Source organism: Lutra lutra, chromosome 2 (assembly GCF_902655055.1).
Source record: "Lutra lutra chromosome 2, mLutLut1.2, whole genome shotgun sequence".
NCBI classification, from domain to species: Eukaryota; Metazoa; Chordata; class Mammalia; order Carnivora; family Mustelidae; genus Lutra; species Lutra lutra.
This window is the reverse complement of record NC_062279.1, coordinates 208,592,575-208,619,262: the sequence shown is the minus strand read 5'-3', so window position 1 is coordinate 208,619,262 and position 26,688 is coordinate 208,592,575. Positions and strand designations below refer to the sequence as shown.

At 39.4% G+C, this 26,688-nt stretch overlaps 1 protein-coding gene across 4 annotated transcripts in view; it reads left to right on the top strand.

The window, feature by feature from the left end:
• The window catches only part of PRKG2 (protein kinase cGMP-dependent 2), a 105,882-nt gene that overhangs the window by 24,519 nt on the left and 54,675 nt on the right, over window positions 1-26,688 (top strand). For all 4 annotated transcript variants that reach the window (XM_047719662.1, XM_047719660.1, XM_047719663.1 and 1 more), the window contains exons 3-6: window positions 14,974-15,140; window positions 19,491-19,604; window positions 21,209-21,314; window positions 24,562-24,625. In XM_047719662.1, the coding sequence (XP_047575618.1) occupies window positions 14,974-15,140; window positions 19,491-19,604; window positions 21,209-21,314; window positions 24,562-24,625 (451 nt within the window). The remainder of the gene's footprint in view (window positions 1-14,973; window positions 15,141-19,490; window positions 19,605-21,208; window positions 21,315-24,561; window positions 24,626-26,688) is intronic.

The following is a 26,688-nucleotide window of genomic DNA, read 5'->3' as shown; positions in this document are numbered from 1 at the left end:
TGGAGTGGAGTCTTTTGGGTTTTCCACATAGAGTATCATATCATCTGCGAAGAGTGATAGTTTGACTTCTTCTTTGTCGATTTGGATGCCTTTAATTTCCTTTTGTTGTCTGATTGCTGAGGCTAGGACTTCTAGTACTATGTTGAATAGCAGTGGTGATAACGGACATCCCTGCCGTGTTCCTGACCTTAGCGGAAAAGCTTTCAGTTTTTCTCCATTGAGAATGATATTTGCGGTGGGTTTTTCATAGATGGCTTTGATAATATTGAGGTATGTGCCCTCTATCCCTACACTTTGAAGAGTTTTGATCAGGAAGGGATGCTGTACTTTGTCAAATGCTTTTTCAGCATCTATGGAGAGTATCATATGGTTCTTGTTCTTTCTTTTATTAATGTGTTGTATCACATTGATTGATTTGCGGATGTTGAACCAACCTTGCAGCCCTGGAATAAATCCAACTTGGTCGTGGTGAATAATCCTTTTAACGTACTGTTGAATCCTATTGGCTAGTATTTTGGCGAGAATTTTTGCATCTGTGTTCATCAAGGATATTGGTCTGTAGTTCTCTTTTTTGTTGGGATCCTTGTCTGGTTTTGGGATCAAGGTGATGCTGGCCTCATAAAATGAGTTTGGAAGTTTTCCTTCTATTGCTATTTTTTGGAACAGTTTCAGGAGAATAGGAATTAGTTCTTCTTTAAATGTTTGGTAGAATTCCCCCGGGAAGCCGTCTGGCCCTGGGCTTTTGTTTGTTTGGAGATTTTTGATGACTGTTTCAATCTCCTTACTGGTTATGGGTCTGTTCAGGCTTTCTATTTCTTCCTGGTTCAGTTGTGGTAGTTTATATGTCTCTAGGAATGCATCCATTTCTTCCAGATTGTCAAATTTGTTGGCGTAGAGTTGCTCATAGTATGTTCTTATAATTGTCTGTATTTCTTTGGTGTTCGTTGTGATCTCTCCTCTTTCATTCATGATTTTATTTATTTGGGTCCTCTCTCTTTTCTTTTTGATAAGTCTGGCCAGGGGTTTATCAATCTTATTAATTCTTTCAAAGAACCAGCTCCTAGTTTCGTTGATTTGTTCTATTGTTTTTTTGGTTTCTATTTCATTGATTTCTGCTCTGATCTTTATGATTTCTCTTCTCCTGCTGGGTTTAGGGTTTCTTTCTTGTTCTTTCTCCAGCTCCTTTAGGTGTAGGGTTAGGTTGTGTACCTGAGACCTTTCTTGTTTCTTGAGAAAGGCTTGTACCGCTATATATTTTCCTCTCAGGACTGCCTTTGTTGTGTCCCACAGATTCTGAACTGTTGTGTTTTCATTATCATTTGTTTCCATAATTTTTTTCAATTCTTCTTTGATTTCCTGGTTGACCCATTCATTCTTTAGAAGGATGCAGTTTAGTCTCCATGTATTTGGGTTCTTTCCAAATTTCCTCTTGTTATTGAGTTCTAGCTTTAGAGCATTGTGGTCTGAAAATATGCAGGGAATGATCCCAATCTTTTGATACCGGTTGAGACTTGATTTAGGACCAAGAATGTGATCTATTCTGGAGAACGTTCCATGTGCACTAGAGAAGAATGTGTATTCTGTTGCTTTGGGATGAAATGTTCTGAATATATCTGTGATGTCCATCTGGTCCAGTGTGTCATTTAAGGCTTTGATTTCCTTGTTGATCTTTTGCTTGGATGATCTGTCCATTTCAGTGAGGGGAGTGTTAAAATCCCCTACTATTATTGTATTCTTGTCGATGTGTTTCTTTGATTTTGTTATTAATTGGTTTATATAGTTGGCTGCTCCCACGTTAGGGGCATAGATATTTAAAATTGTTAGATCTTCTTGTTGGACAGTTCCTTTGAGTATGATATAGTGTCCTTCCTCATCTCTTATTATAATCTTTGGCTTAAAATCTAATTGATCTGATATAAGGATTGCCACGCCTGCTTTCTTCTGATGTCCATTAGCATGGTAAATTCTTTTCCACCCCCTCACTTTAAACCTGGAGGTGTCTTCGGGTGTAAGATGAGTTTCTTGTAGGCAACATATAGATGGTTTTTGTTTTTTTATCCATTCTGATACCCTGTGTCTTTTGATTGGGGCATTTAGCCCATTAACATTCAGGGTAAGTATTGAGAGATATGAATTTAGTGCCATTGAATTGCCTGTAAGGTGACTGTTATTGTATATTGTCTCTGTTTCTTTCTGATCTACTACTTTGAGGGTCTCTCTTTGCTTAGAGGACCCCTTTCAATATTTCCTGTAGAGCTGGTTTGGTATTTGCAAATTCTTTCAGTTTTTGTTTGTCCTGGAAGCTTTTAATCTCTCCGTCTATTTTCAATGATAGCCTAGCTGGATATAGTATTCTTGGCTGCATGTTTTTCTCATTTAGTACTCTGAATATATCATGCCAGCTCTTTCTGGCCTGCCAGGTCTCTGTGGATAAGTCTGCTGCCAATCTAATATTTTTACCATTGTACGTTACAGACTTCTTTTCCCGGGCTGCTTTCAGGATCTTTTCTTTGTCACTTAGACTTGTCAATTTTACTATTAGGTGACGGGGTGTAGACCTATTCTTATTGATTTTGAGGGGGGTTCTCTGAACCTCCTGGATTTTGATGCTTGTTCCCTTTGCCATATTGGGGAAATTCTCTCCAATAATTCTCTCCAATATACCTTCTGCTCCCCTCTCCGTTTCCTCTTCTTCTGGAATCCCAATTATTCTAATGTTGTTTCGTCTTATGGTGTCACTTATCTCTCGAATTCTCCCCTCGTGGTCCAGTAGCTGTTTGTCCCTCTTTTGCTCAGCTTCTTTATTCTCTGTCATTTGGTCTTCTATATCGCTAATTCTTTCTTCTGCCTCATTTATCCTAGCAGTGAGAGCCTCCATTTTTGATTGCACCTCATTAATAGCTTTTTTGATTTCAACTTGGTTAGATTTTAGTTCTTTTATTTCTCCAGAAAGGGCTTTTATATCTCCCGAGAGGGTTGCTTTAATATCTTCCATGCCTTTTTCAAGCCCGGCTAGAACCTTGAGAATCATCATTCTGAACTCTATATCTGACATATTACCAATGTCTGTATTGATTAGGTCCCTAGCCTTTGGTATTGCCTCTTGTTCTTTTTTTTGTTGTGAATTTTTCCGCCTTGTCATTTTGTCCAGATAAGAGTTTATGAAGGAGCAAGTAAAATACTAAAAGGGTGGCAACAACCCCAGGAAAATATGCTTTAGCCAAATCAGAAGAGATCCTGAATTGTGAGGGGGGAGAAAGGGGATAAAAAGGGGTTCAGAAAGAAAGAAAAAAAAAAACTATTAAAAAAAAGAAAGCCGATAAAGAAAAAAATATAAAAAGAGGAAAAAATATATATATATTAGATAAACTATTTAAAAAACGTTAAAAAAAAGAAAATGGTAAAAGTTAAAAAAAATTTAGCAGAAGAAGAGAAAAAGAAAAAAAATTGAAAAAGAAAAAAATTAAATTAACTGCAAGGCTAAAAAATCATGGGGAGAAAGCCATGAGTTCCGTGCTTTGCTTTCTTCTCCTCTGGAATTCCGCCGTTCTCCTTGGTAGGTGAACTTGGTCCTGGCTGGGTTTCCCGTAGATCTTCTGGGGGAGGGGCCCGTTGTAGTGATTCTCAAGCGTCTTTGCCCCAGGCGGAGTTGCACCGCACTTACCCGGGGCCGCGCTGAGTCATCCGCTCGGGTTCGCTTTCGGGAGCTTTTGTTCCCTGAGCGCTTTCCGTAGAGTCCGGAGGACGGGAATAAAGATGGCGGCCTCCCGGTCTCCGGCCCGGAGGAGCCGAGAGCCCGGGGCCCCACTCCTCAGTGCGCCCTCAGAGAACAGTGCCAAATAACTCTCGTCACCCTGGCCTCCGGCCGCGCTCCGAGCCGACCGAGCCTGCGACCGGTTCAAGGCAACCCTGAGCTGAGAGTCACTCCTCGGCTCTGTCTCTGCAGCCGGCTTCCCCGTTCTAATACCGGTAAGCTCTGCGACACTCAGACACCCCCGATCCTTCTGCGACCCTGCGGGACCTGAGGCCGCGCTGACCCCGCCTGGGCCTCACCCCAGTTACGCCTCTGGAGCGATGTCCCTCAGCGGAACAGACTTTTAAAAGTCCTGATTTTGCTCCGTTGCTCCGCCGCTCGCCGGGAGCCGGCCCCTCCCCCCGCGGTCTATCTTCCCGTCGCTTTGGATTCACTTCTCCGCCAGTCCTACCTTGCAGAAAGTGGTTGATTTTCTGTTTCTGGAATTGCTGTTCTTCTTCTCTTCAATCTCCCGTTGGATTTGTAGGTGTTTGCAATCTTTAGATAAGCTATTTAGCTGATCTCCCGCTACCCGAAGTAGTCTCAGCCTGCTACTTCTCTGCCATCTTGACTCCTCCCTCTTAACGTTTCATTATTAAACTCTGTTCTTGGATGCTCGTGGGAATAATCTCCTGGACACACATTTAAGAGAGAGACAGAGAAGTCTTTGCCGTGAGCATGAAGGAACAGTAAACGTGATTAAATCACAACCGTATTCAATTACATGGCAATAGAGTGAGCGAGCGGACAGGAGAAAGTCGTGCTCATTTTCTGATTACGCACGGAGTGATCTCATCGTTCTCAGGCTAGTTTCTCCAAATCATAAACTTGTGCCTTTATTAGTTTTTTTTTCTCGTTGGGTTATTGCTCAAAGCATATTTGGGGGAAGGAAGTGAAGAGATGCTTAATTTGCTTATCGTCTGCGGCTTGTTTACGAAGTAGCGACACCTCTCCTCTCCATTCTTGTCTGTACCCGTATTTTGTAAACTTGGGGAAAGAGTAGGAACGTTCATAGCCCGTTAGCATTCTTAATCTTTTGAGTTCCTCTGGGCTCCAGGTGCACTCGTAGGTTTTGACTCCTAAGAGGATGAAGAAGGCATGGCCACGCAGTTGGAGACCACAGTCTCCTTGGGGAAGCTAATATGCTTGCGGCTTGTGCAGTTTGTATTCTAAGAAGTAGGTGTATAGAGGAAGGAGGGAGCACACTTTGCTTGGTGGGACCAGGAAGGGCTCCATGGAAAAGATGAATCCAAGCTGGGTTTTGAAGGAGGAATGGCCGGCAGAGAGACAAGGTATCTGGCACATTTGGGGACTTGTAAGCAGTTCAGTGGCCTGTGGGTGCTCTGAGCACCGGAAGGCTGAACAGGCAGCGAGGCTGGATTGTCAAGAGTTTTACCACCATTGGGAGGGGAGCTCCCTAAATAAAATCAAGGTAGGTCTTACGTATAGTTTTTAGGGCTGTTTGAGGTTTTTAAGTTGCTGGTAACTTGCCGGCTTATAAGAATAACAGCTATCCCTTAGGTAATGTATCTTACGTGCAGGGCACTGTTCTTAGAGGTTTATAGCGAACTCATTAAATTGTCATAGAAATCCTATGACCTGTGGACTGTGTTTATTGTAATTTTACAGCTGAGGAAACTCGAGATTAAGTAACTTGCCCAGGGTTCCACAGTTCATAAGGGGCAGAATTAGGACTCAAACCCTGGCACTGCGGCTCCAGATCCTGTGCGCTTGGCAAATGTGCGTTACAGTACGCTTTCTCTCTCTGTGTGTAATTGAGCTACGACGTGCCGTGTGAGTTGCATGGCCTCAGCTTCTCTGCTCACAAGAAACCCTTGGTAGATAAGAAAGAAGGCAGCAGGCAGAGGCCACTGGCCCCTACTTTGCCCTGAGCTTATGCAAAGAAGGTTGCGGGATACGCTGTTGCCGAACAGAAACAAACAATGAGAACACAGACCTCTAACGTCAGAACTGGAGAAAAGATGGGGGACCCTAACGTAACAAAACTGTTGGTGGACTTTGACCAACTAAACTTCCTGAAGCAAATTAAAGGACATAAATTTATTGCTTCCAAGAATGTTGATTACATAGGCAGAGGATGTAAAAGGATTATAGGAGGTTCTGGGTGTGCATTCTGAGATCCAGCCTGGTGGGAGGAGCTTGGAAGTGAGCTGGGTGTCTCAGCAGTGCCTCTTTGTGCATCCCTGGTTTCTAGAACTTTTCCCGCTCCGCTCTCCCACCCCCAAAACACATGCCGTTGCCGCCCCCATTGCCAGCTACTACAACTGTCATTATCTTACTAACGCGCGTGATACTCCTGTGAAGCAGATACGATTCCTGTGCTTTCTCCGCAGCAGAGTCTGGGATTCGGAAAGTTCAGTGACGTGTCCAAGGGGGCACCATGAGCAAGGGGCAGAACAGATTCGAACGAAGGATTTTCTGACTCCAAATTCGTTTACACATTTTTTTCCACATTTTATTTTTTTGATTAACTTTTCACTGAAGTACGCAAATCATAAAGGGAACAAGCCCATGTTACCCCCAGACAGACCAGACAACAGCACATTCCCCGTTCCTCAGTCCCTCTTTCTCTCTTCTAACCTCTACCGTTATCCATCTCACAGGTAGGCAGGGTTAGTGCTAGGATTATCACAAATTACTTTGTGCCTATCTTTGTATTCTTTGAGGATTTGATTTACTTATTTGAGAGAGCATGCATGGGTGGGGTGAGGGGCAGAGGCAGAGGGAGAAGTAGCTCCCCCCTGAGCAGGGAGCCCAACGTGGGGCCTGATCCCAAGACCCCGAGACCATGACCTGAGTCCAAGGCACATGCTTAATTGAGCCACCCAGCTCCCCAGTTTATTTCTGAATTTTATCTTAATGGGTTTATAGACTAACCTGTTTGTTTTACATAGTGAGAGTCACTTATGTTATTGTGTGTGGCAGTAATTAATTAATTATTAATTAATAATAATGACTTATTAATTATCAGTGCTATATAGTGTTTATTGGATGTTATGCCACAGCTTGTCAATTCTACTATCGTCGGGCATTTGATTGATTTAGCAGTTTTGAGCAAGGCTGCCGTGAACATTTTTGCATGTCTCTCTCCCTCTGTATATCTGTCTGTATCCGTATGTGTCTATACATACGCGCTATGTCGTACGCATGTGATTTATGATGGTTATGTGCCTAGGAGAGGAACTGCTGGGTAGTATTTTATCTAAGCTCACATGTAATACAGATTGCCACATAATCTTCCGAAGTAGTTGAACAAACACAGACTCCGTCCCGTAACCTGTAAGCATGAAGCTACTCTGCGCGTTCGGTGCCTTTGGCGTTGTCAGTTGTCAGTTGTTTCTTGTTTTTTTTTTTTTTTCCATTTTAGCCATTCTGGTGTGTACGTTGTGGTATCTGGTTACGGCTTTGGTTAACTCTTTCTTGATCTTTAACAAGGGTGAGCTGTTTTAGGAATACATACTTTCCATTGATGTCTGGTTTCCCCTAAAGCTCTGTAGTACAACTACTGTCCTACGTGAAGGCTCTTCGTTCGTGTAGGTGGATTTTTGAACTTTCTCCTCTGTTCCAAAGGTCTTCTTGTTCCTTCCTGTGCCATGAGTTTATTTTTCTAATTTGATGTCTAGTGAACCTTGACATCCTTTACTTTAAGTCTCCCAACTGTGATACTGCTCTCCCGTGTTGCGATGGCTTTTCTTGGGCCTTTTGATGACCAAGAATTTTAGAATCAGCTTGTTAATTTTCATAAAATTTTTCAGAATGTTGACTGAGATTTCATCAAACCTGATCTGAGTAGCACTGACATCATTAAAAAATTTAGTCTTCTCATCCACAACTATGGTGTATGTTTCCATTTCTTTCATTTCTCTTAAAATTCTGTACTTCTCTCTGTAGAGGTCTTACACAGTTTTTGTTAGATATAATCCTGTATATTTGATGTTTGTTATCTTTTTAAAGTGATGTGATTTAAAATTTTTCATTTTTAATTATTTGATGCTGGGATATAGAAATAAAATTGAATTTGTTTGGGGACCTTGACTCCAGTTGTTGGAATCACTTGTTAATTTTGATAGTTCACCTATACATTCCTTTGAATCTTTCACTTACACAACGTGTCTTTAGAAAGAAGGATAGGTTTATTTCTTCTTTTCCTACATTTACATCTTTGGTATTTTTTCTTTTTTTCTCTTTGTGTATGTGTGTGTGTGTGTTTTTATTTCTTTCTTTTTTTTCTCACATTATTACATTTGCCCAGACTCCTGGTTTGGTCAAATTGAAATGTCTCATTTCTGATACCTGGAGGAAGGCTTTCAATATTTTACCATGTGATTTAATGCTTTCTGTTTTTGTTTTGTTCTATACATAATCTTTTATCAGATTAATGAAATTCCATTCCACTCTATTCCTAATTTGCTAAGAGCTTTTTTAAAATTTAGAAATAATATACAGGTGTTTAATTTTATCAAATGCTTTTTCTGCATCCAATAAGATTTTACTAAATTTTAAAAAATATTTTATTTATTTATTTGACAGACAGAGATCACAAGTAGGCAGAGAGGCAGGCAGAGAGGGGTGGGGGGAAGCAGACACCCTGCTGAGCAGAGAGCCCGATGCGGGACACGATCCCAGGACCCTGAGACCATGACCTGAGCCGAAGGCAGAGGCTTAACCCACTGAGCCACCCAGACGCCCCTTTACTAATTTTTTAAATCTTTATTCTTTCTACGTCGTTAATCACATTAATTTTTCTTTCTTGTGATGTGAATTTTGTTATCAGCCTATTCTCATACTCTAAAATAAGGTGGAAAGAATTCTTCTTTTTTATTTTCTGAAAAAGATTATGTAAGATTAATGTTATTTTTTCCTTCAGTGTCTGAAAAACTTAGTGGTTGGATTTAGAATTCCTTTTGTGAGACCGTTTTTATTTTTGGTTCAATTTTTCTAATTGCTAAACACTTTTTTGCTTCTTTTCTGTCATACATGGTTTATTATATTTTTCTCAAGGTTTTTCATTTCACTTAATTTTCAGGAGTTGATTATACTATATATCCAATCATTTCTTTTTATATCTGTAATATCTATAGTGATGGATATTTATTGATAATTATTCTCTCTGTCTCCTTGCCTTGCCGTGAATTCCTCAGTTTTGTATCTTTCTAAAGAAACCATTGAGGGCTGTGTTGATTCTCTTCATTGTTCTTTTTTTTTCTATTTTACTATTTTCTGCCTTCATTTTATTGTTTATTTCCTTCTCCCTTTTTTTGAGCTCACTCTGCTTTTCTTTTTCTAGCATTTATTTGATTTTATCTTCTTCTTTCCTAATATATCTATTTAATACTGTAAGTTTCCTTCTTAGCATGACTTATGTACATCTCACAAGTTTTGGTATGTCACACTTTTATCAATTATTTCAAAATACTCTTTGGTTTTCTTTATGATTTGATCACTGATCGGTGGGCAACTTAGAAAAGTATTGCTCGGGGCACCTGGGAGGCTGAGTCGGTTAAACGTCTAACTCTTGTTTTGGCTCAGGTCCTGATCGAGGGTTGTGAGATCAAGCCTTGCGTTCTGCTCTATGCTGAGTGTGGAACCGGCTTGAGATTCTCTTTCCCTCTCCCTCTGCCCACTACCTGCCCCTGTGTATCCACTCAAGCATGAACTCTGTCTCTTAAAAATAAATAAATAAATAAATAAATAAAATAAAAAAAGAAATATATAGGGGACCCTGGGTGGCTCAGTGGGTTAAGCCTCTGCCTTCGGCTCAGGTCATGATCTCAGGGTCCTGGGATTGAGCCCTGCATTGGGCTCTCTGCTCAGCGGGGAGCCTGCTTCCTCCTCTCTCTCTGCCTGCCTCTCCGCCTACTTGAGATCTCTGTCTGTCAAATAAATAAATAATATCTTAAAAAAAAAGAAATATATTGCTCAAAAAATGTGTTACTCAATTCTTAAACATTTGAGAATTTTTTTATTATTTTTTGTTGCTGATTTCTAGCTTCATTCTGCTGTTCAAAGAACATACTCTATTGCTGAGACATGCATTATGGCTTACCGTATCGTCAATATTCATTAAGGTTTTCATGCATTGAGAAGAGTGTGTATTCTGAATTTGTTGAATGCAATCATTTACTTTATTTTATTTTATTTTTGGAGAGGAAGCTGGGGAGGGTCAGAGGGAGAGGGAGAGAGAGAATCTAAAGCAGGCTCCATGCCCAGTGCGGAACCTGATGCCAGGTTTGGTCTCACAGTCCTGAGATCATGACCTGAGCCAAAAGCAAGAGTGGACCCTTAACCAGCTGAGCCACCCAGTGCCCCAAATGCAATCGTCTAAGTGAAATATCAATGAGGTCAAGAAATTAAGTTTGATAGTCACCTGTTTAAAACCGTGTTCTGACTGATTTTTGTCTCTTGTCCTGTTGGTTACTTAAAGGGATGTATTAAAATCTCCCAAGACAATTGTGGATTAGTTTATTCTTTTATTTTTGCCAATTTTGTTTTTCGTATTGTGATGCTATCTAATTAATTGCATACAGATTTAGAATACCTGTATTTCCTGATCATATCAATATGAAATATCCATCTTTATTTCTAGAAATGTGTTTTTCTAGTTACCTATATCAAGAAACATTTTCTTTATAATTGGTGTTTATATAATATAAATATCTCTTTCTACCTTCTTTTTCTTTAAAGATATTATTTATTTGACAGAGAGAGATCACAAGTAGACAGAGAGGCACGCAGAGAGAGAGAGAGAGAGGAGAGAGGGAAGCAGTCTCTCTGCTGAGCAGAGAGCCCGATGCGGGACTCGATCCCAGGACCCTGAGATCATGACCTGAGCTGAAGGCAGCAGCCTCACCCACTGAGCCACCCAGGTGCCCCTCTTTCTACCTTCTTACTTCCAACCTTTCTGTATCCTTATCTTTAAGGAATGCTTCTTATAAGTAACACATTTCATATTTCCCTTTTATTTTATTTTTCAATCTGACAGTCTTTTCTTTAAATTGCAGTATTTAGTATATGTATCTTTAATGTAAATACAAATATTTACTTATTACCATAGTACTATTTGTTTCTTATTTGTTACACTTCTTTAGTTTCTTTTTCTTTACTTTCTTGACATTTTCTAGGGTTGATTAGATGCATATTATTATTCTGTTTTCTTTTCTGTTAGCTTTCTAGTTAAACATTATTTGGCTCATCTTATAAGGATTACCCTAAAGTATAACACGCTTCCTTAATTTAGTAAATTTCTAATAATAGATTAGTGCTTTTATCACTTCCTGGACCTTAAATTATGTTTACTGCCATCTTGCCCACCCCATGCACAGCTTCACTGTTGTTCTCAAACATTTTAAAATCCTTGAGGTGTGGCTGTTACTTTTGTAAAGACGAGCTTCCTTTGGTCATTGATGCGTCTTTTGTCCGTTGCTCTTTCTTCCTTCTAGCATCTAGTAGTTTCCATCTGGGGTCGTTTCTGTTTGTCTGGAGCTCTCCAACATTATGAGTCTGTTGTCAATGGAATGCCATTTTGAAATGTATTCGTTTTGCTTTTACGTTTGAAGGCATTTTCACTGGGTTAAGATAGTGGAAATAGGCATTGTGAAGCTCTTTGGAGAAATCCCATTGTCTTCTGGCTTCTTTTATTTCAGTCGAGGAGTAAGTCACCTAACTCCTTAACTTATTTACTAGTTGTTTGAGGTAATTGTTGCTTCTCCAGTTGCATCCCAGGTTTCCCCTTTCTGTTTGGTTTTCATTAATTTGACTATGATGGTCTTAGATATGGTTTTCTTTGGATAAGATTATTTGAAATTCTGTATCTGATACCTACAATATGTTGATCTGTTAGGTCTCTTTCTATTGTTCTTTTGTTATTTTTTTTCTCTTGGTCTTCACTCATTTGGTCTTTTCTCTTGGTATGCCAGATGTTTTACCACGTACTCTTTAGGGGAAAGCTCTAGAGAAAATTTGAGTCTCTAGATTTTGTGAATATCCTGGAGAAAACACTTACCTTTGCTTGTGGCAGCCAGTCAGGCTAGGAACAAATCATTTGAACCAAAATGGGATTTGTCACTTTGAAGTTAGTGATCAGTCTTTTCCAGAGCTAGCCTCTTTTGGGCTGGTGCTTACTCTAGGTACCACCCTATGGATGTCCCCTTTGAAATCCTGGGTGTTTACCAGGATTCTTCCTTCACGGTGTACTTTGAACATTAACTTTGGTCTTCCTAGTCCTTTGAGACTGCCAAAACTCTGCTCAGTGCTGGGTACAAATCAACAAATGCCTTGAAGGGAAAAGCAGAGGTGAATGTCAAGCTCATATTTTCTTGTTGATGACAGCTTTTCAAGCTGTGGTTATGTTGATAGGTGTCCAGTGCTTTCAAACAAATTTGTGAATATCTACTTTAGCTTTGGGAGTTGTACTGTGTGAGCAGGGACAGTTGTTTTGGTAATAGCTGGTCTATCATTGTTGGAGAAGGAGTGGCCAAGTTCATACTCTTAGTCACTGCTGTATGCTGCCTCTTAGACATTTCAAGAGAAGACCCAGTCCTTCAAGAATTTATAATTTGGGGCACCTGGGTGACTCATTTGGTTAAGCTGCTGTCTTTGGCTCAGGTCATGATCCGAAGGTCCTGTGATTGAGTCCTACATTGGGCTCCTTACTCAATGGGGAGCCTGCTTCTCCCTCTGCCTGCTGCTCCCCCTGCTTGTGTTTGCTCTCCTCCCCCTCTCTATGTCAAATAAATAAATAAAATCTTTCTAAAAATTAAAAAAAAGAATTTTAATCTTGTTTGGAGAAAAAGTTATAGAGAGAACCCTTTTCTAATACTGGGATGTTATAATAGGGTTATATACTCAATTAAGTTAAAAGGATTTGGAAACTCTTTGAGATCATGGGCCATGCTTAGTTAATTTTTACGCCCCAAGTAAATGTTTGATAAAGTTTGTTGAATTGAATAGACATGGATACAATACTCTAGGAGTTTAGAATAGACTTAAAGGATTGTGTGAGCTACAGCACCTGGGCAGGTCGGCTAGATCATAAAGGGAGAATTATAAAGCTTGAGCTGATTGAGGGAAGAAGAAATTAAGTTAGAGGAGAAAACAGAGACTCAGCCTAATGATAAAGCTGGCAGGCATATGAGGCCATGAGGATACCAGCCTATTGAAGCAAAGGTTTTTTTTTTTTTTTTTTTTTTTTTTTTTTTTTTTTTTTTGCAAGTAAATACTGGATGGATGGAGTGGAGTCATGTGGTGTGAAATGGTGAATACCAGATTGTGGGATGTTGCTTTTCTTCTATGGGCAAAAGAGTTTTCAGACTGCTTCCATGGAATGTTCATAGAAGTTAAGCCAAAAGAAGAAATAAATAAAAAAGACACTGAGGTTTGGAAACATTGGTTTAAGAGATTCATTTACTGGAAGATTTCTTTGAACTCTGAAAGTATGCATTGTGAATTCCAAAATTGTTCAACTCAGCACACTTTTGCTCATAAAGGAAAAGCACTTCTTGGAACATATTTTGGGAAATTAGGCCATGTGGGCATTGATGAAACACTGGCTGGAATGTTAGGAGAGCATTAAAGGCCTGTGAAAGCTGGGGCCTTTTTGGCATTGTTCAGATGCTTGCTCTGAGAAGAACATGTTGTCAACATATTTTCTCGATATATATCAGCTGAATGAATTATTGGCTTTAGCAGATGAGGGGAAAATGAGATCAGGATGAAGTCAGTTTTTAGCAAGAATAATCTGATAATAAAGTATAGAATCGACTACAGGGAAAGAGGTTAGAAGCTGAAACTATTTTTAAAAAGAAGCTATTAACATTGTACAGACCCAAGTTTTTTTCTTGGACCGTGGTGACATCCTTGAAAACGGAAACTGAAATGAGTAACTGATATTTTTGTAAAGAGACATGACAGGTTTGGTGATAGGTTAGTTGCAGGACAAGGTAAGTTCTCCGGGTACTCAAAGAGTTTGTGTGGCTCCGAGGGTGATGGAGTCACTGGAGGGCAGGAGGAACTTCTTCATTCTGTCTTCTTCCTATAACCTCATGATCTGATGGGTGGGGTCATCCAGGAAGGAGCCAATCCATGAAATTTTACTTATGTTTGAGAACTTTCTGTGTAGAAAAATATGACAAGTTTTGAAATAGGAAAGCTAGTGGCAAGAAAGAGTTTGAAGGAAAGATGCAGAAAAGAAACCCCTATTTTTAGAAATCACACTGAGTTTGACTGAAAGCAAGTGTGTTGTGCAGGGATTCTAACTTAGCCCACGAGGTCGCTTTCCTGCCAGCTCAATAGTTCTATAATAACTATGGAAAAAGTATGTTAATTAAAACTTTTTAAATTTACAGTAAAGAAGATTGGGTAATTATTTTGAGCTACTTCTTTTCCAAAAGAAAACAGAATGTTCAAGGGCTATCAACAAGAGGGCCTTGGATTTGGGAAATGACTAGGTTATGAGATTGGAAATGTATGTTCTGTCTAGTCTAGACATACTGAGGGTCAAAACCTAGGTGAACCCAGCCTGCCACAGTCACCCTCTGTTTCTGATCAAACCTAGCAAGTCCCAAAGGGGCTGACTTCTTTAGCTCAGAAGAGGCAGTAGTCTTCCAACCCTCGGACTTAGATTGAAATCCTAGGGGTATTAAGTTGCTTCTTACTTTTTAGTCCATTTTTCCAGAAAGTAGGAACAGTAATTATCTCACAGGAAGATTAAATAAAATATAAAATAACTTCTACTATAGGCACTATGCATGCAAATGTACATGAATAAATGCATCCTTTGTGGTAGTCTCTTAAATGACCTTCGACCAGCCAGATTTTCTCTCTGTCTAAAAAAATCATCTATCCATTACTATTATGAATATATTAAATATGTTAGCCTAGAGATCTTGAGAGATGCTGCATTTGTGATGATGACAGCTAGGAGTGATAAAACTGATCTAATGCCAATTACAGAAAACTATTCAAAAATATTTTTAAAGGTTTTATATGTGAAGTATGGTAGTTATAAGGGTATGTGTGGGTGAGGCCAGAAGAAAATTTGTCCCTCCTGGAAAAGTGGTAAGTACATAGGTGGTGATATTATAAATCTAAATAAAGTAAATCTAAACAACAAAACATCGTTTTTATCAATGTCACTTTTCATCTCTTTCCCATTACGCCAGTGAGAAGAAGCTCATTACAGATGCCCTTAATAAAAACCAGTTTCTAAAGAGACTGGATCCTCAGCAGATCAAAGACATGGTGGAATGCATGTACGGGAGGAACTACCAGCAAGGCAGTTACATTATTAAGCAAGGAGAACCAGGAAACCACATCTTTGTGCTAGCAGGTGGGTTTCACGGGTTTTTCCAGGTATCATACAACAATACTTTGCCTACTGTCTTATGATTTTTTTACAGACATTTATCAAAGTGCAACACTGGTTGCTCTGTGTATACACAACATCACAGATCTGAGTTCATGAAATAGTAACATGGTCGATCTAATCATTCTGGTGATGGTGATGTTTACTGAATGCTTTTTCTATGTCAGGCCCCTGTTAAGCATTAATAGAGGGATCTCATTTTACCATCTCACCAACTCTGTTAGGCATGTGCTGTTATCTCCATATTCCGGACTTGGACTCTGTCACAGAGAAGTTAAGTGACTTCAGAAAGGCCACAGAGCTCCCACGTGCAGGTGGAGTGCAGATGTAGGCAGTCTGACTTGAGCCGGTACTCTCGGTCACAGGGCAACTTGCTCAACTACAAAAAGGCACTTATATTCAAAATATTGCTGCTCATGTGGACATTTTTAGGTTGTTGCAACAGGATAAGGCAAACAGTTATTTTTGTGGTTCTGTGAAGTACTTTGGTTATATACATGACATATACTTATATACATATATATAAATGACTTTAAAAGATAATTTAGGTACATGTAAGCACACATGACTCAAATGGAATGCCTGAAGATTAACACTGAGGTTTTAAGAACCATTTAAATGGTTTTCTACATATATCTTATAGGAACATGTTTACATGCTGGATAGATTTTAAAAATCAGATAAGCAAAGGATTTCTTAAATGCATATCAAATGCATGCCTTATATGGTACTTAAAAGTTCTTTTAGATACAAAAGCAAGACATGATCTGAACAGGGTATACACTTATTGAACACCTTATCAAATTCTGAATCACCCACTTTTTGAGTTTTAGGGAGAAAGTTAAAGCAGCTTAACCAAATGGAGTGGTAAACTGAGATTTCCTGCGACCTTTTATTTTCTACTGCTGGTTCCTGGCAATCTAAGAATGCTTTTATGATCCTTGTTTCCTTAGGACCTTAGGGATGGGACAGAAGTTGCCTATTCAAACAAGTTAATAAACGTGTAATATTCTATTTATAACCATATGAAAGATTGTTTTCATATACTTTGATTCTTTAGACACTCTAGTTCCATAAATATTGGTGTTTATTTGCTGTAAACATCTTTGTAGACACCCTTAAAATTACACAGTCATTCTCAAGTAATTATTCTACCCAGGAAGTGAATTACGGTCTGAATTTAGCTAGCCTTCAAGTTTTTAGGGACAGAGATCCAGAGCAATTTCCCCTCTTTCAGCATTTTTCTTGGCCGTTTCACTTCTACTTTAGCAACACCAGAAATTCTGACAAGAAGAGATAGATCATTAACTCAACAATTTTCATGGACCTGCTAGGAAAGGATGAGAAACTCATGTCAGCCCATCAGGTTCCTTGCCAGTGACTCCAGCGAAAGGCGAGGGCAGGGAAGAGTTAGGACAGAAACCTGTTTCAACACAGTCATAGATATCAGGGCTAGAGCACACACGACAATGAAAATTGGACCGTTTCTTATTTTGAATTGATTATGGTATTATCTAAGGACTGACTTGCCTGATGTAATTGATGGAGCAAATTAATTAAAAATCTCCCCTTTATAACATACGGCATGAATAGTCCATAATAAAAGCATATTTGGCTTAAACTTCTGATATTCCATGTAATTCTTCAGTATTGCTCAAGTACTATGAGTCATCACCAATTAGAAAAAAAAAAAACTTGAGATGCATGACAGTCCATGATATCAACTCAATGGTACCACTAAGTGCTTTCAATGGAGTAGAATTTAGTTGTAATGAGAAATTATTAAATTTTGTATCATGTCTGTAGGATTTGGAGCCAAAACAGAGTTTATTTCTTACTACAATTTAAGTTCTATCAGAGTAAGTATCTTTTGTGTTTTGTCCACACTGTCTCGAAGGCTGTTGGACCAACCCCTGGTACAACACAGGTACTCAAATCCGATTTGGTGAATGGATGGTTGGAGGGAGGTGACCCAGAGCTGCTTGGTGGTGAATTAGGAGAAGGAAAGAGTAATTCTCCAAGGGAAAGAGAATGACCCCACCATTTTTCTTCCTTTAAGAATGTAGGTCTTTTTAGCACATGACTGTTTGTTAGGCAAGGTTTTATTCACACTTGTTCAAGGGGAAAGGAGGGGAGAATCACCAGGCAAAGGAATTGTGAGGAGTTTGCTGTCTTCCCCTTCCCCCAACTGTTGCCTAGATAAAGATTGTGTCAGACCCTTTCTCATTTTTAATAAGACAAAACTTTTTTTTAGAGCTATTTTAGGTTTGCAACAAAGTTGAGAGGGAGATACAGAGATTTTCCTTACTCTTCTCTCCCCACACATGCATAGCTTACACCATTATCGACATCACTGACCAGAATGGTCCTTTTATTTTTTATTTTTTATTTTTTATTTTTTTTTAACCAAGGATGAACCTATATTGATACATCATCAGAGTCATCTTAGGGTTCGCTCTTGGTGTTGCGCCTTCTGTGGGTTTAGGCAAATGTCTAGTGACATGGAACCTAACGTTATAATTCCATGCAGAGCATTTCTCACTGCCCTAAAAGTTCTCTGTTCTCCACCTGTTCATCTCAGCCAACCCCATGCCTGGCAACCACTAATCTCTTTGTTTTTCTGCATCATTTCCCTTTTCCAGAATATCTTATTGCTGGAATCATGGACTGTGTAACCCTTTCGGATTCACTACTTTCACGTAGTCGTGTGCACTTAAGTTTCCTCCTGGTCTTTTCCTGGCTTGATCGCTCCTTTCATTTTAAGCACTGAGTAATACCCCACTGTCGGGACTGACCACAGTGTGTTGTTCATCTGTTGAAGGACACCTCGGCCGTTTCTCAGTGCTGGCAGTTACAAATAAAGCTGCAATAAATGTCCGCGTCAGGTCTCTATGTGGACCTGAGTTTTGAACTTCTTCGGGTAAATACTAAAGAGAGCACTGCTGCATTATATGGCAAACTCTTATGTTTAATTTTATAGGAAATTACCACACGGTCTTCCAAAGTGACTGTCCCACTTTGTGTTTCCTTCACCAGTGGAGGAGCATTCCTCTTGCTCCACATCTGCACTAACTTTTGGTGTCCTCCGTGCTCCAGGTTTTGTCATTGTACCGGGCGTGTGGTAGCATTTTACTGTTGTTTTAATTTGCGTTTCTCTGATGACATAGGATGTGGAGCATCATTTCATATGTCGATTTGCCATCTGTGTCTCTTCCTTTGAGAATGTCTGTTAAACTCTTTGGCCCATTTTCGAATGAGACTGTTTTCTTTTTGTTGAGTTGTAAGAACTCTTTGTATATTTTGCAAAACATTCTTTGATCAGATGTGTCTTTTGCGAAAATATTTTCTTGCTGTCTGTGGCTTGTCTTCTAATTCTCCTGATACTGTTTTTCTCAAGCATTTTACTTATCAACTTCCATTTGTTAATTCGTTTCAGTGATTGAGGGGAAGACCACAGTGGAAGTAAGGTGAAGTTACTTACCCAGGGTTACAGCCAATGATCAGTCAGTGCCAGACGGTCAGACTCCAGGGCCGGTGCATTGCTCAGGGAGGACTAGTTAGTCCTTCTGTTAATGTGAGCAGCTCTGCTGTGTTTTTAAAACATACAGGGATTGTTGCGTTCCTTGCATAAGAGAAATAGTTTTATGTGCTACGTTTTCATGGGGTAGAAAGTATTTAATTTTTATTTTTTTAATTTTTTTAAATTTTTTAAAATTTATTTTCAGCATAACAGTATTCACTGTTTTTGCACCACACCCAGTGCTCCATGCAGTCCGTGCCCTCTCCAATACCCACCACCTGGTTCCCCCAACCTTCCACCCCCCGCCCCTTCAAAACCCTCAGATTGTTTTTCAGAGTCCATAGTCTCTCATGGTTCACCTCCCCTTCCAAAAGTATTTTAAATACAACACTTGCCATCTACTGCTTCAGAGAAAGAACTTTGTAACAATGATAATAATATTAACAACAGCAAACACTAATACAGTATTTACTATGTATTAGCCTTTATTCTAAGCTCCCCACCTATATTAACGTATTTAATTCTCACAACCACTGTGTGAAGTAAATACTAGTTCTAGTATTCCCTTTACAGACAAAAAACCTCAGACGAAGTAGATAACTCTTTCTTTCAGGGTGATCAGCTAACATGGCCAAGTTGCTATCGGTCTACACTCTCGACCACAATATTGTAACAAGGATCATAAGATATCTTGCTGGTGTGCTTTGTGTACTTTCTGGTTGTCTTACTTTTGCAATTTATGGAATCCAGATGGGTTTTGATCATTTGTGTTTTTCTTTACTTCTGACTGACAGAGGGCCGACTAGAGGTGTTCCAAGGGGAGAAGTTTCTATCATCCATCCCTATGTGGACCACGTTTGGGGAACTGGCCATTTTGTACAACTGTACAAGAACTGCCTCCGTGAAAGGTAACAGGGTTACATGTTGCATTGTTTTAAAGATGTTATTTATTTAGTTGACAGAGATCACAAGCAGGCAGAGAGGCAGGCAGAGAGAGAGAGGGAAGCAGGCTCCCTGCTGAGCAGAGAGCCCGATGCGGGGCTCGATCCCAGGACCCTGAGATCATGACCCGAGCCGAAGGCAGCGGCTCAACCCACGGAGCCACCCGGGCGCCCCTGTTGCATCTTTTAATCGTTACCCAATGCTTATGACAATCTCAGTCACTATGGCCTGCTGAGTATTTTGTCTTTCATGGTGCCTCACGTGCTCTTGTTAATAGAAATGCAGGGCTCACAGGATTTATATTGAAAGCGCACGTCTAAACAATTCAAATTAAGAGAACCTTTCCATCAGGTGCCTGCATATAAAAATGAAAATGGCTTCATATTGTTGAATTATTCCAATATTTGCTTTAATTGCCACTTCACTTTTTTTTAACTGTGTAAACATCTGCCTTTAGTTCGTCCAGAGTATTTGCTTTTCATTCTCCATGATGTTCTGATCATATTATAAACCTGAAAAATTAATGAAACCAAGGAAAATATATAAATATCAAGAGGGATGAGAATTAATTGGTGAGATTAATTTCATGAGTGACTTCTGGGATTAATTTAAGCGTTCCTGTTTTTATTGATTTTATTCATGGTAATCTTGGGCAGAATTAATTAGGTGTGTTTCTCAGTGTTTAGGACTGGCTGGGGCACCTCAGAATTGCTGCAGGATTTGATAACAATGAGATTCTGGGACTTTACTCCAAACCTCAGTCAGGATCTTTGGCAATGGAGCCTAGGCACCTGTATTTTTGACAAGAATGCCAAGATAAACCTGAGTTGCTCCAAACTTTGGGAAACCAAAGCTTTGGGTCTTGATTTGTTTTGTAGGCTCTCATTACTTCTTTTTTTAAAAAAAGTACAAATATAATTTAATCTAGATCTCTTAGAGCTGCAACTTCTGCTCTTCTTCCTTTTTAGATTTTATTCTTGCTTTCCATGTCTTTCCTATAAAAAAATTGTCTCAAAAACTGTCTTGCATAATCTCTATGAAAATGATTTGTATGCACTTTATACAAAAGTAACCATAGAGATCCTTAAAATATATTGGCTCTCATTAGCTACAATGTCTGAACAACATAAAAATATATAAAAACATACTCATACACTGAGAGATCTTAAACTTCCAATTATCGACTTGTGAATTCGTCGCTCTCTGATCTAGCTACAAGCTGGCTGGTTTTCTCTTGTATCGCAGCACAAATCTGAACTACATCCTGATGATGTAGTATGTAATTAGGAATTGCAAACTAATTTTGATATCATCCTAAGCAAAACATAATTAGAGAGGAAATCTTTTGCTACTCACTTCCAAATCATGGTTCATTTCAAAGCCAAAGATGATTTTATGAAATTGCCCACGATTTATGTCACTATTTCCTTCCATTTGCATGTTAAATAATGCATTTTCCAAGAAATATCATTTTATGAGAATACATGGAAAATGTATTGATTAACATTTTGGAATGTTTTCTTAATGTGGGGCTAAACAGTATTTTATTATTTTCTTGATTTTTTGAAAGCTATTACCAACGTTAAAACATGGGCACTAGATCGAGAGGTGTTCCAGAACATAATGAGAAGGACGGCTCAAGCTAGAGACGAACAGTACAGAAACTTCCTCAGGAGGTAAGAACAACGCATGGGTGCAAAGAGCAGAAGGTGGGGTGGCCTTCTTGTGGACATGTTGGTTTTATCATAATAATCATTTTACTGTAGCCTTTCTCATTTAAGCATTTTCTACATGACTAAACCACTGGAGCGAAAGTATTCCCTTGCAGTAAATGCCACTAGGTAAAAAAATTATATTGAATCCCAGTTGGCCCTGCACACTGATTTTTTCCTTTCACTGAATTTGCCCTTGTGTTGACAGAGTCGTTGTATACAGTGTAGAAGAATGGGCAAAAAATTCTAAAATATTCACCCCAGTTGCTCAGTTGGCTTTGAAACACATTCTATAATTTGGAAGTGGATAGCAAAAGATAGTTTTCCTAGTAATGCCTTGGTTAGAATAATATTAAAATTAACTTATTTTACTGTCTTTAATTGCTTTCCCTGAGACATTTTTTCTCATTTGTATAACCACCCCATCTTCCAAATTATTATTATTTGTAGCAAATTACCTTGCCAGAAATGTTACTATGTTTGTCATAATGACACAGATCCTTGGAACATATTTTGTGAGCTATTCTGTAACCGCCCCCCCACAACTCGGATGCATTAATTCATAGAGAAACAAATACCTGTCTCGCTGTAAAAGCCAGTTATGACTATAAACAGATATTTTTTGGAGAATAGAAGTTCTTTATTTAAACTATTTCCATGTTTCTTTGTGGGAGATTTGACAGTCTCTACAGCTGTAGTACATACTGTAACAAAATGTTACCTATGATAAGTGATGGTGATAATAATTATAATAATAATAATTGTGAGCTCTTTTTAATTACAGTGATTTTATCTTGCATAACTAGCCTGCAAAGCCAATGATTTTAGAGCTGGCATAGTGTCTAGAATATAGTAAGGACTCAATAAATAGTGAATGAATGCATTGTTCATCAGTGGAACATTGTAGGTGTGAAGGGTTTTCCTATACAGTCTTGCTGATTTATCCTCCCACAGTTAACACTGCCTCCTGGCAAAGACCTTCAGCAGCAGTGAGCAGGCACCTTACTGAGTTGCCAGCCAACATCCCGGCTGCCGTGTAGTGGGGTCTGCCCGAGTACGGGTGCCCTAAAAGTCCGACAACTGAGCAACACAGGTCAGCACTAAAAGTGAAGGAACTACAGTCACGCTAGGGCTGAGAAGGGGGTAAATAAGTCAACCAGTGCTTGTGAATTGCCTTTGAGCAGGTGAGATAAAGCTTGAGCCACTGGGTACTGCCTGTCGTTCCCTTGGCGTCTGGAGTCTTCTGTCTTAGTGGAAGGAGCTCAGCGAATTAACTAGCACATAAACCTTCTTTCCTTTTTTCTTCCTTTTGTTATCTTGTTCATGCACTCATTTAACACATCCTTATTGCCAGGCCCTAAACACTGTGGTTCAGTGGGGACCCAGATAAACCTTATCTCTTTCTTTATAGAAGGAAAACAGACTAGAGATTTTCCTCATACCAGCCTCCTCACTAATCCCCAAGGGTGGCAGGTTTACAGGAGAGAATTTTCACCCACATGATAGATCCCAGTCTGGACCAGAGGCAGAACGTTCACGATGAGCGTGTGTCAGCCAGTGAAAAGTCTGGTTACCCTTTCTTTACCTTTTCATTCATAGGAGGGGAGATTAGAGAAGGACGTTTCACTTGGTTTCATAACACACAGTGAGCTCCTTTTCCATTTACATCTTTTTATTATGAAGTGTGTAATATATGTGTAAAAGGTATATAGTAGTTATGTAAGTTATGAAACACAACAAAATGAGCGTCATGGAGCTCCTCACAGCCCAGCCCAAGAACTGGGACATTGACAACTTTGTTTGTTGCTCTCACGTGCTCCCCATTCATCTCCCAGCCTCCACGTGCCTCTGCATGGGAGTGGTCTATATTCTGAAGCTTAGTAATCATTCTTTGGTTTTCTTTATTACTTTGCCTATAGCTCGATTTAACCTATTTTTGAACTTTAAAAAAAAAAAAGTCTTACTTTTGTGACTCAGCTTTTTATTCAGTATTTTTTTCTATGTCACCCGGTTAGTTTGGCAGTTCCCCTGTGGTAGTGTGCGGTTACCTGACTCTACTGCAGTGTGGTCAGCTCTTGTCCAGCGGGGGCACGCTTTAGTGTTTTCCAGCTACAAAGGATTCTGTACACTCGTATCTCCATCTGCTGACGATGTACCTCCCTGTGTGTACATGCAAGGGTCAGCCTAGAGCTAGCTCTCTTTTCAAAAATAGATCCAATCATGCATTTTTGGAGTCGCATCATTTTTTTTCCCGAGAGATGTCAAATTTTAGATGGTACAAAAGAAGAATTTATATCAACTGTCCTGAGTAAAAGTGGGTAAGGTAAGGTAGAAGAGCTATTTCTCTAAAAGGATAATTTAATCGTTTGACTGGTTAATCATGCTGTGTGGAATTTCTGATTTTTTTAAAGATTTTATTTATTTGAGAGAGCATGAACATAACTAGGGGTGAGAGCAGAGGGAGAGGGAGAAGCAGACTCCCCACCGAGGAGGGAGCCTGGCGACGACTTAGGGCTCAATGCAAGGACCCTGGGGTCATGACCTGAGCTGAAGCCAGACACCTAATGGACTGAGCCACCCAGGCACCCCTGATATATTTTTTTTCCAAATAATAATTTCCAATACCTATTTCATCCTCTGCATATCATTATTACTTGTAAAAATGTTCCAATTCCTTGTCCCTGGCTACCATTAATTTTAAAAGACAGTACGGTATGACTAATAATCAACGGTCATTTCCATGCTAATTCCTACATTCCCCTCTGGATTCAGCCTTTACTTAATTACAAGGATTTAGATGAAAATCGGATCCTCTTCTGGAAGCCGAGCTCCTCACTCGTGCTAAAAAAAGAGATACTGAGATGTGGAGGGAAGCACATTTCTGGATGTGATTCACTTTGAAAACCAACAACAAATATAAAGTGTTGTTTTTTCCCCAAACAGAAAAAAATTGATTTTTTTCTCTTTATGGCATCTTAACTATCTTTATGTATTTGCCTATGATAAATATCTATAATCACATGTGGTCTTATAATTTCAGTTTCTTTGAAATTCAGTTATTTATGTGTGATATATTTTGGAGGTTTACTTTGGAAAAATTAAGTGCATTAAATTTTTTTAGATGCAGGTAAAATTTTTTTGAACTACACATAGGTGTGTGTTTATGGTTTAATTCAGGAAGATAACTAAAGGTTTCTTTTTAATTTTGAAGTGTATCCTTGCTGAAGAATTTACCTGAAGATAAACTAACCAAGATCATTGACTGCTTGGAAGTGGTAAGAAATTATAAGGGAAAGAATACATTTCATTAAAAGACTATGGAATCTAGCTGTTATTAGTACTGTAAAGGCATAACAAGGAAAAGATGGTAAGTTGCCAGTTTACAGAGACCAGGAGCCTTTTTTTGTTGTGAAAAACCTTAGACCACTCACAGGGAGTTGAGGGGCTGGGATGGGTTTAGGGGACTCTTCTGGATTGTATAAAATTGGATTTGCGTGTGTAAAATGACCTTTGATTTACATACTTTAATCTTTTTCATGTATTTTACAGTACTAATGTGACTTACTCGAGGCATTTGATTTTCTGCAGTTAATATCACAATCCCACGTAGAGTTTTCCCAATATAAAGCAGTCAGAGAAGCTTAATTAGGTAATGAAGTAGAGAAGGATATATTGGAGCTTTCGGGAACAGCCTTCTGAGTCAGGTTATGAAACAACTCCGTACTTGAAAACTCGACACCATGAAAAGACATTTAAAAACCCTTGCATTTAAGGAGCACTTTACGTATTTTAACGTGTAGGGGAAACAGCGTATTGAAATGTGTTCAAAAACTCATACAAGGCATCGCCCAAATGGTTGGTTCTAGTCCAAGATTAGTCAAGTCTTTTTGTGAATAAAGCGTTTATAACATGTACCTTAGATTCTAATGATACGCATTAGATGAGAACCCCTTCAGATGTCAGAGATTAAAATGCAACGCAAGTCATTTCTCTCTGATTTTTGTGTGTGTGGGGGGTCAATTTCACTGGAGCCAAAATGGCTTTTACAGAATTTAAAGGAAGTAAGGAATAGTAAAGAAGTCACATGCTGACTTTAAGCTTTTATAAAGCTGTTCTCAGTGGGAGATATAAAAATCCCAACAAGACTGACTGTTGACAGATTCATGCCTCTGTCAGCCACGATATACAGCGTAAACTAATGTCTGTTGAGAAGGAGCATGACGGTTTATCCTTAAGTGTAAGTGACACCAGTGATGTTTCCATTCACAATTCATGGAACCTGTTCAGCAGTTTATCAAGGACAGGCCATGATGACACAGTGCCTGGCCTTGTGTCCCCAGAGTGTTCAGATATGAAGTCATTTTCAAGAGGACGGCTTGCCCTGCCTCTTTTGGGATTTTCCCAATGTAACATAACCCATTCACAGATGTTACAAATTAATAATTCATCCTAATTTCTGAGCGTGTGTGTGTATGTGTTTTAAAGCTGGAGTAGCCCTATGTATTTTTTGTTAACTGAGGAAATCTGTTTTAAATATAATACTAATAGAGTATATTCACCAGAGGGGAATTCCATGCTGACAGCAAATATTAAAATTTACTATCATTAAAAATAAATGGTAAATTGGACATATTTATTGCAGCCACAGGCACTAGCTACAGAATATACAGATGGGAGTGCAAATCCAGTGTTAATTAACACACAATTTGAGTTTGAAAGTTCTCATCTTTCAAAACACCCCAGAAAGGCTTTATTATATCTCAGCATTTGCAGACAGCAGCACAGTTTATAAAGGGCCCTTTATTCATACCTGGCAAAGAAATGTGTCTGTGTAGCGCGTGAAAAGTCTCAAGTGCAAAAGTGATTAGCCAGGGAGTGATGGGGTCTGTTTAGCACTAAGAAAAGCACATAATTTACCAGCATAGCTTGGACTAATGACCCATCAGCAGGGTCCTGACAGCAGCCGACCACTGAGGCCCTGGAGTTCTAATGGAGCGCCCGCGGAGTTCCGGGACCAGCTGCCCCACAAACTGGCTCTGTAGTCTTTGAGACAAAACAGGCCGAATCTGGCATGCTGTTCAGGAATTGACTTGGGAGGTTTTTAATTTTTCTGCGGGGGCAGGGAAGGGATATCGGAATTCCTCGTCACCGAGCCGTTGGTCTGGGATGATGTGAAGACTTTGCCTCCTGAGCGCCTGGACCGGCGGCTCCGATGGTCTGGTCCCCCAGCAGCGCTTGTTGCTTCAGCTTAAACCCCCGCAAGGTCAGCTCTAGGGGGAGGCATCACCTTTAACCCTCTTCTTGTGTTCTGAAGGGAAAGCAGTACCGACACCTGCGA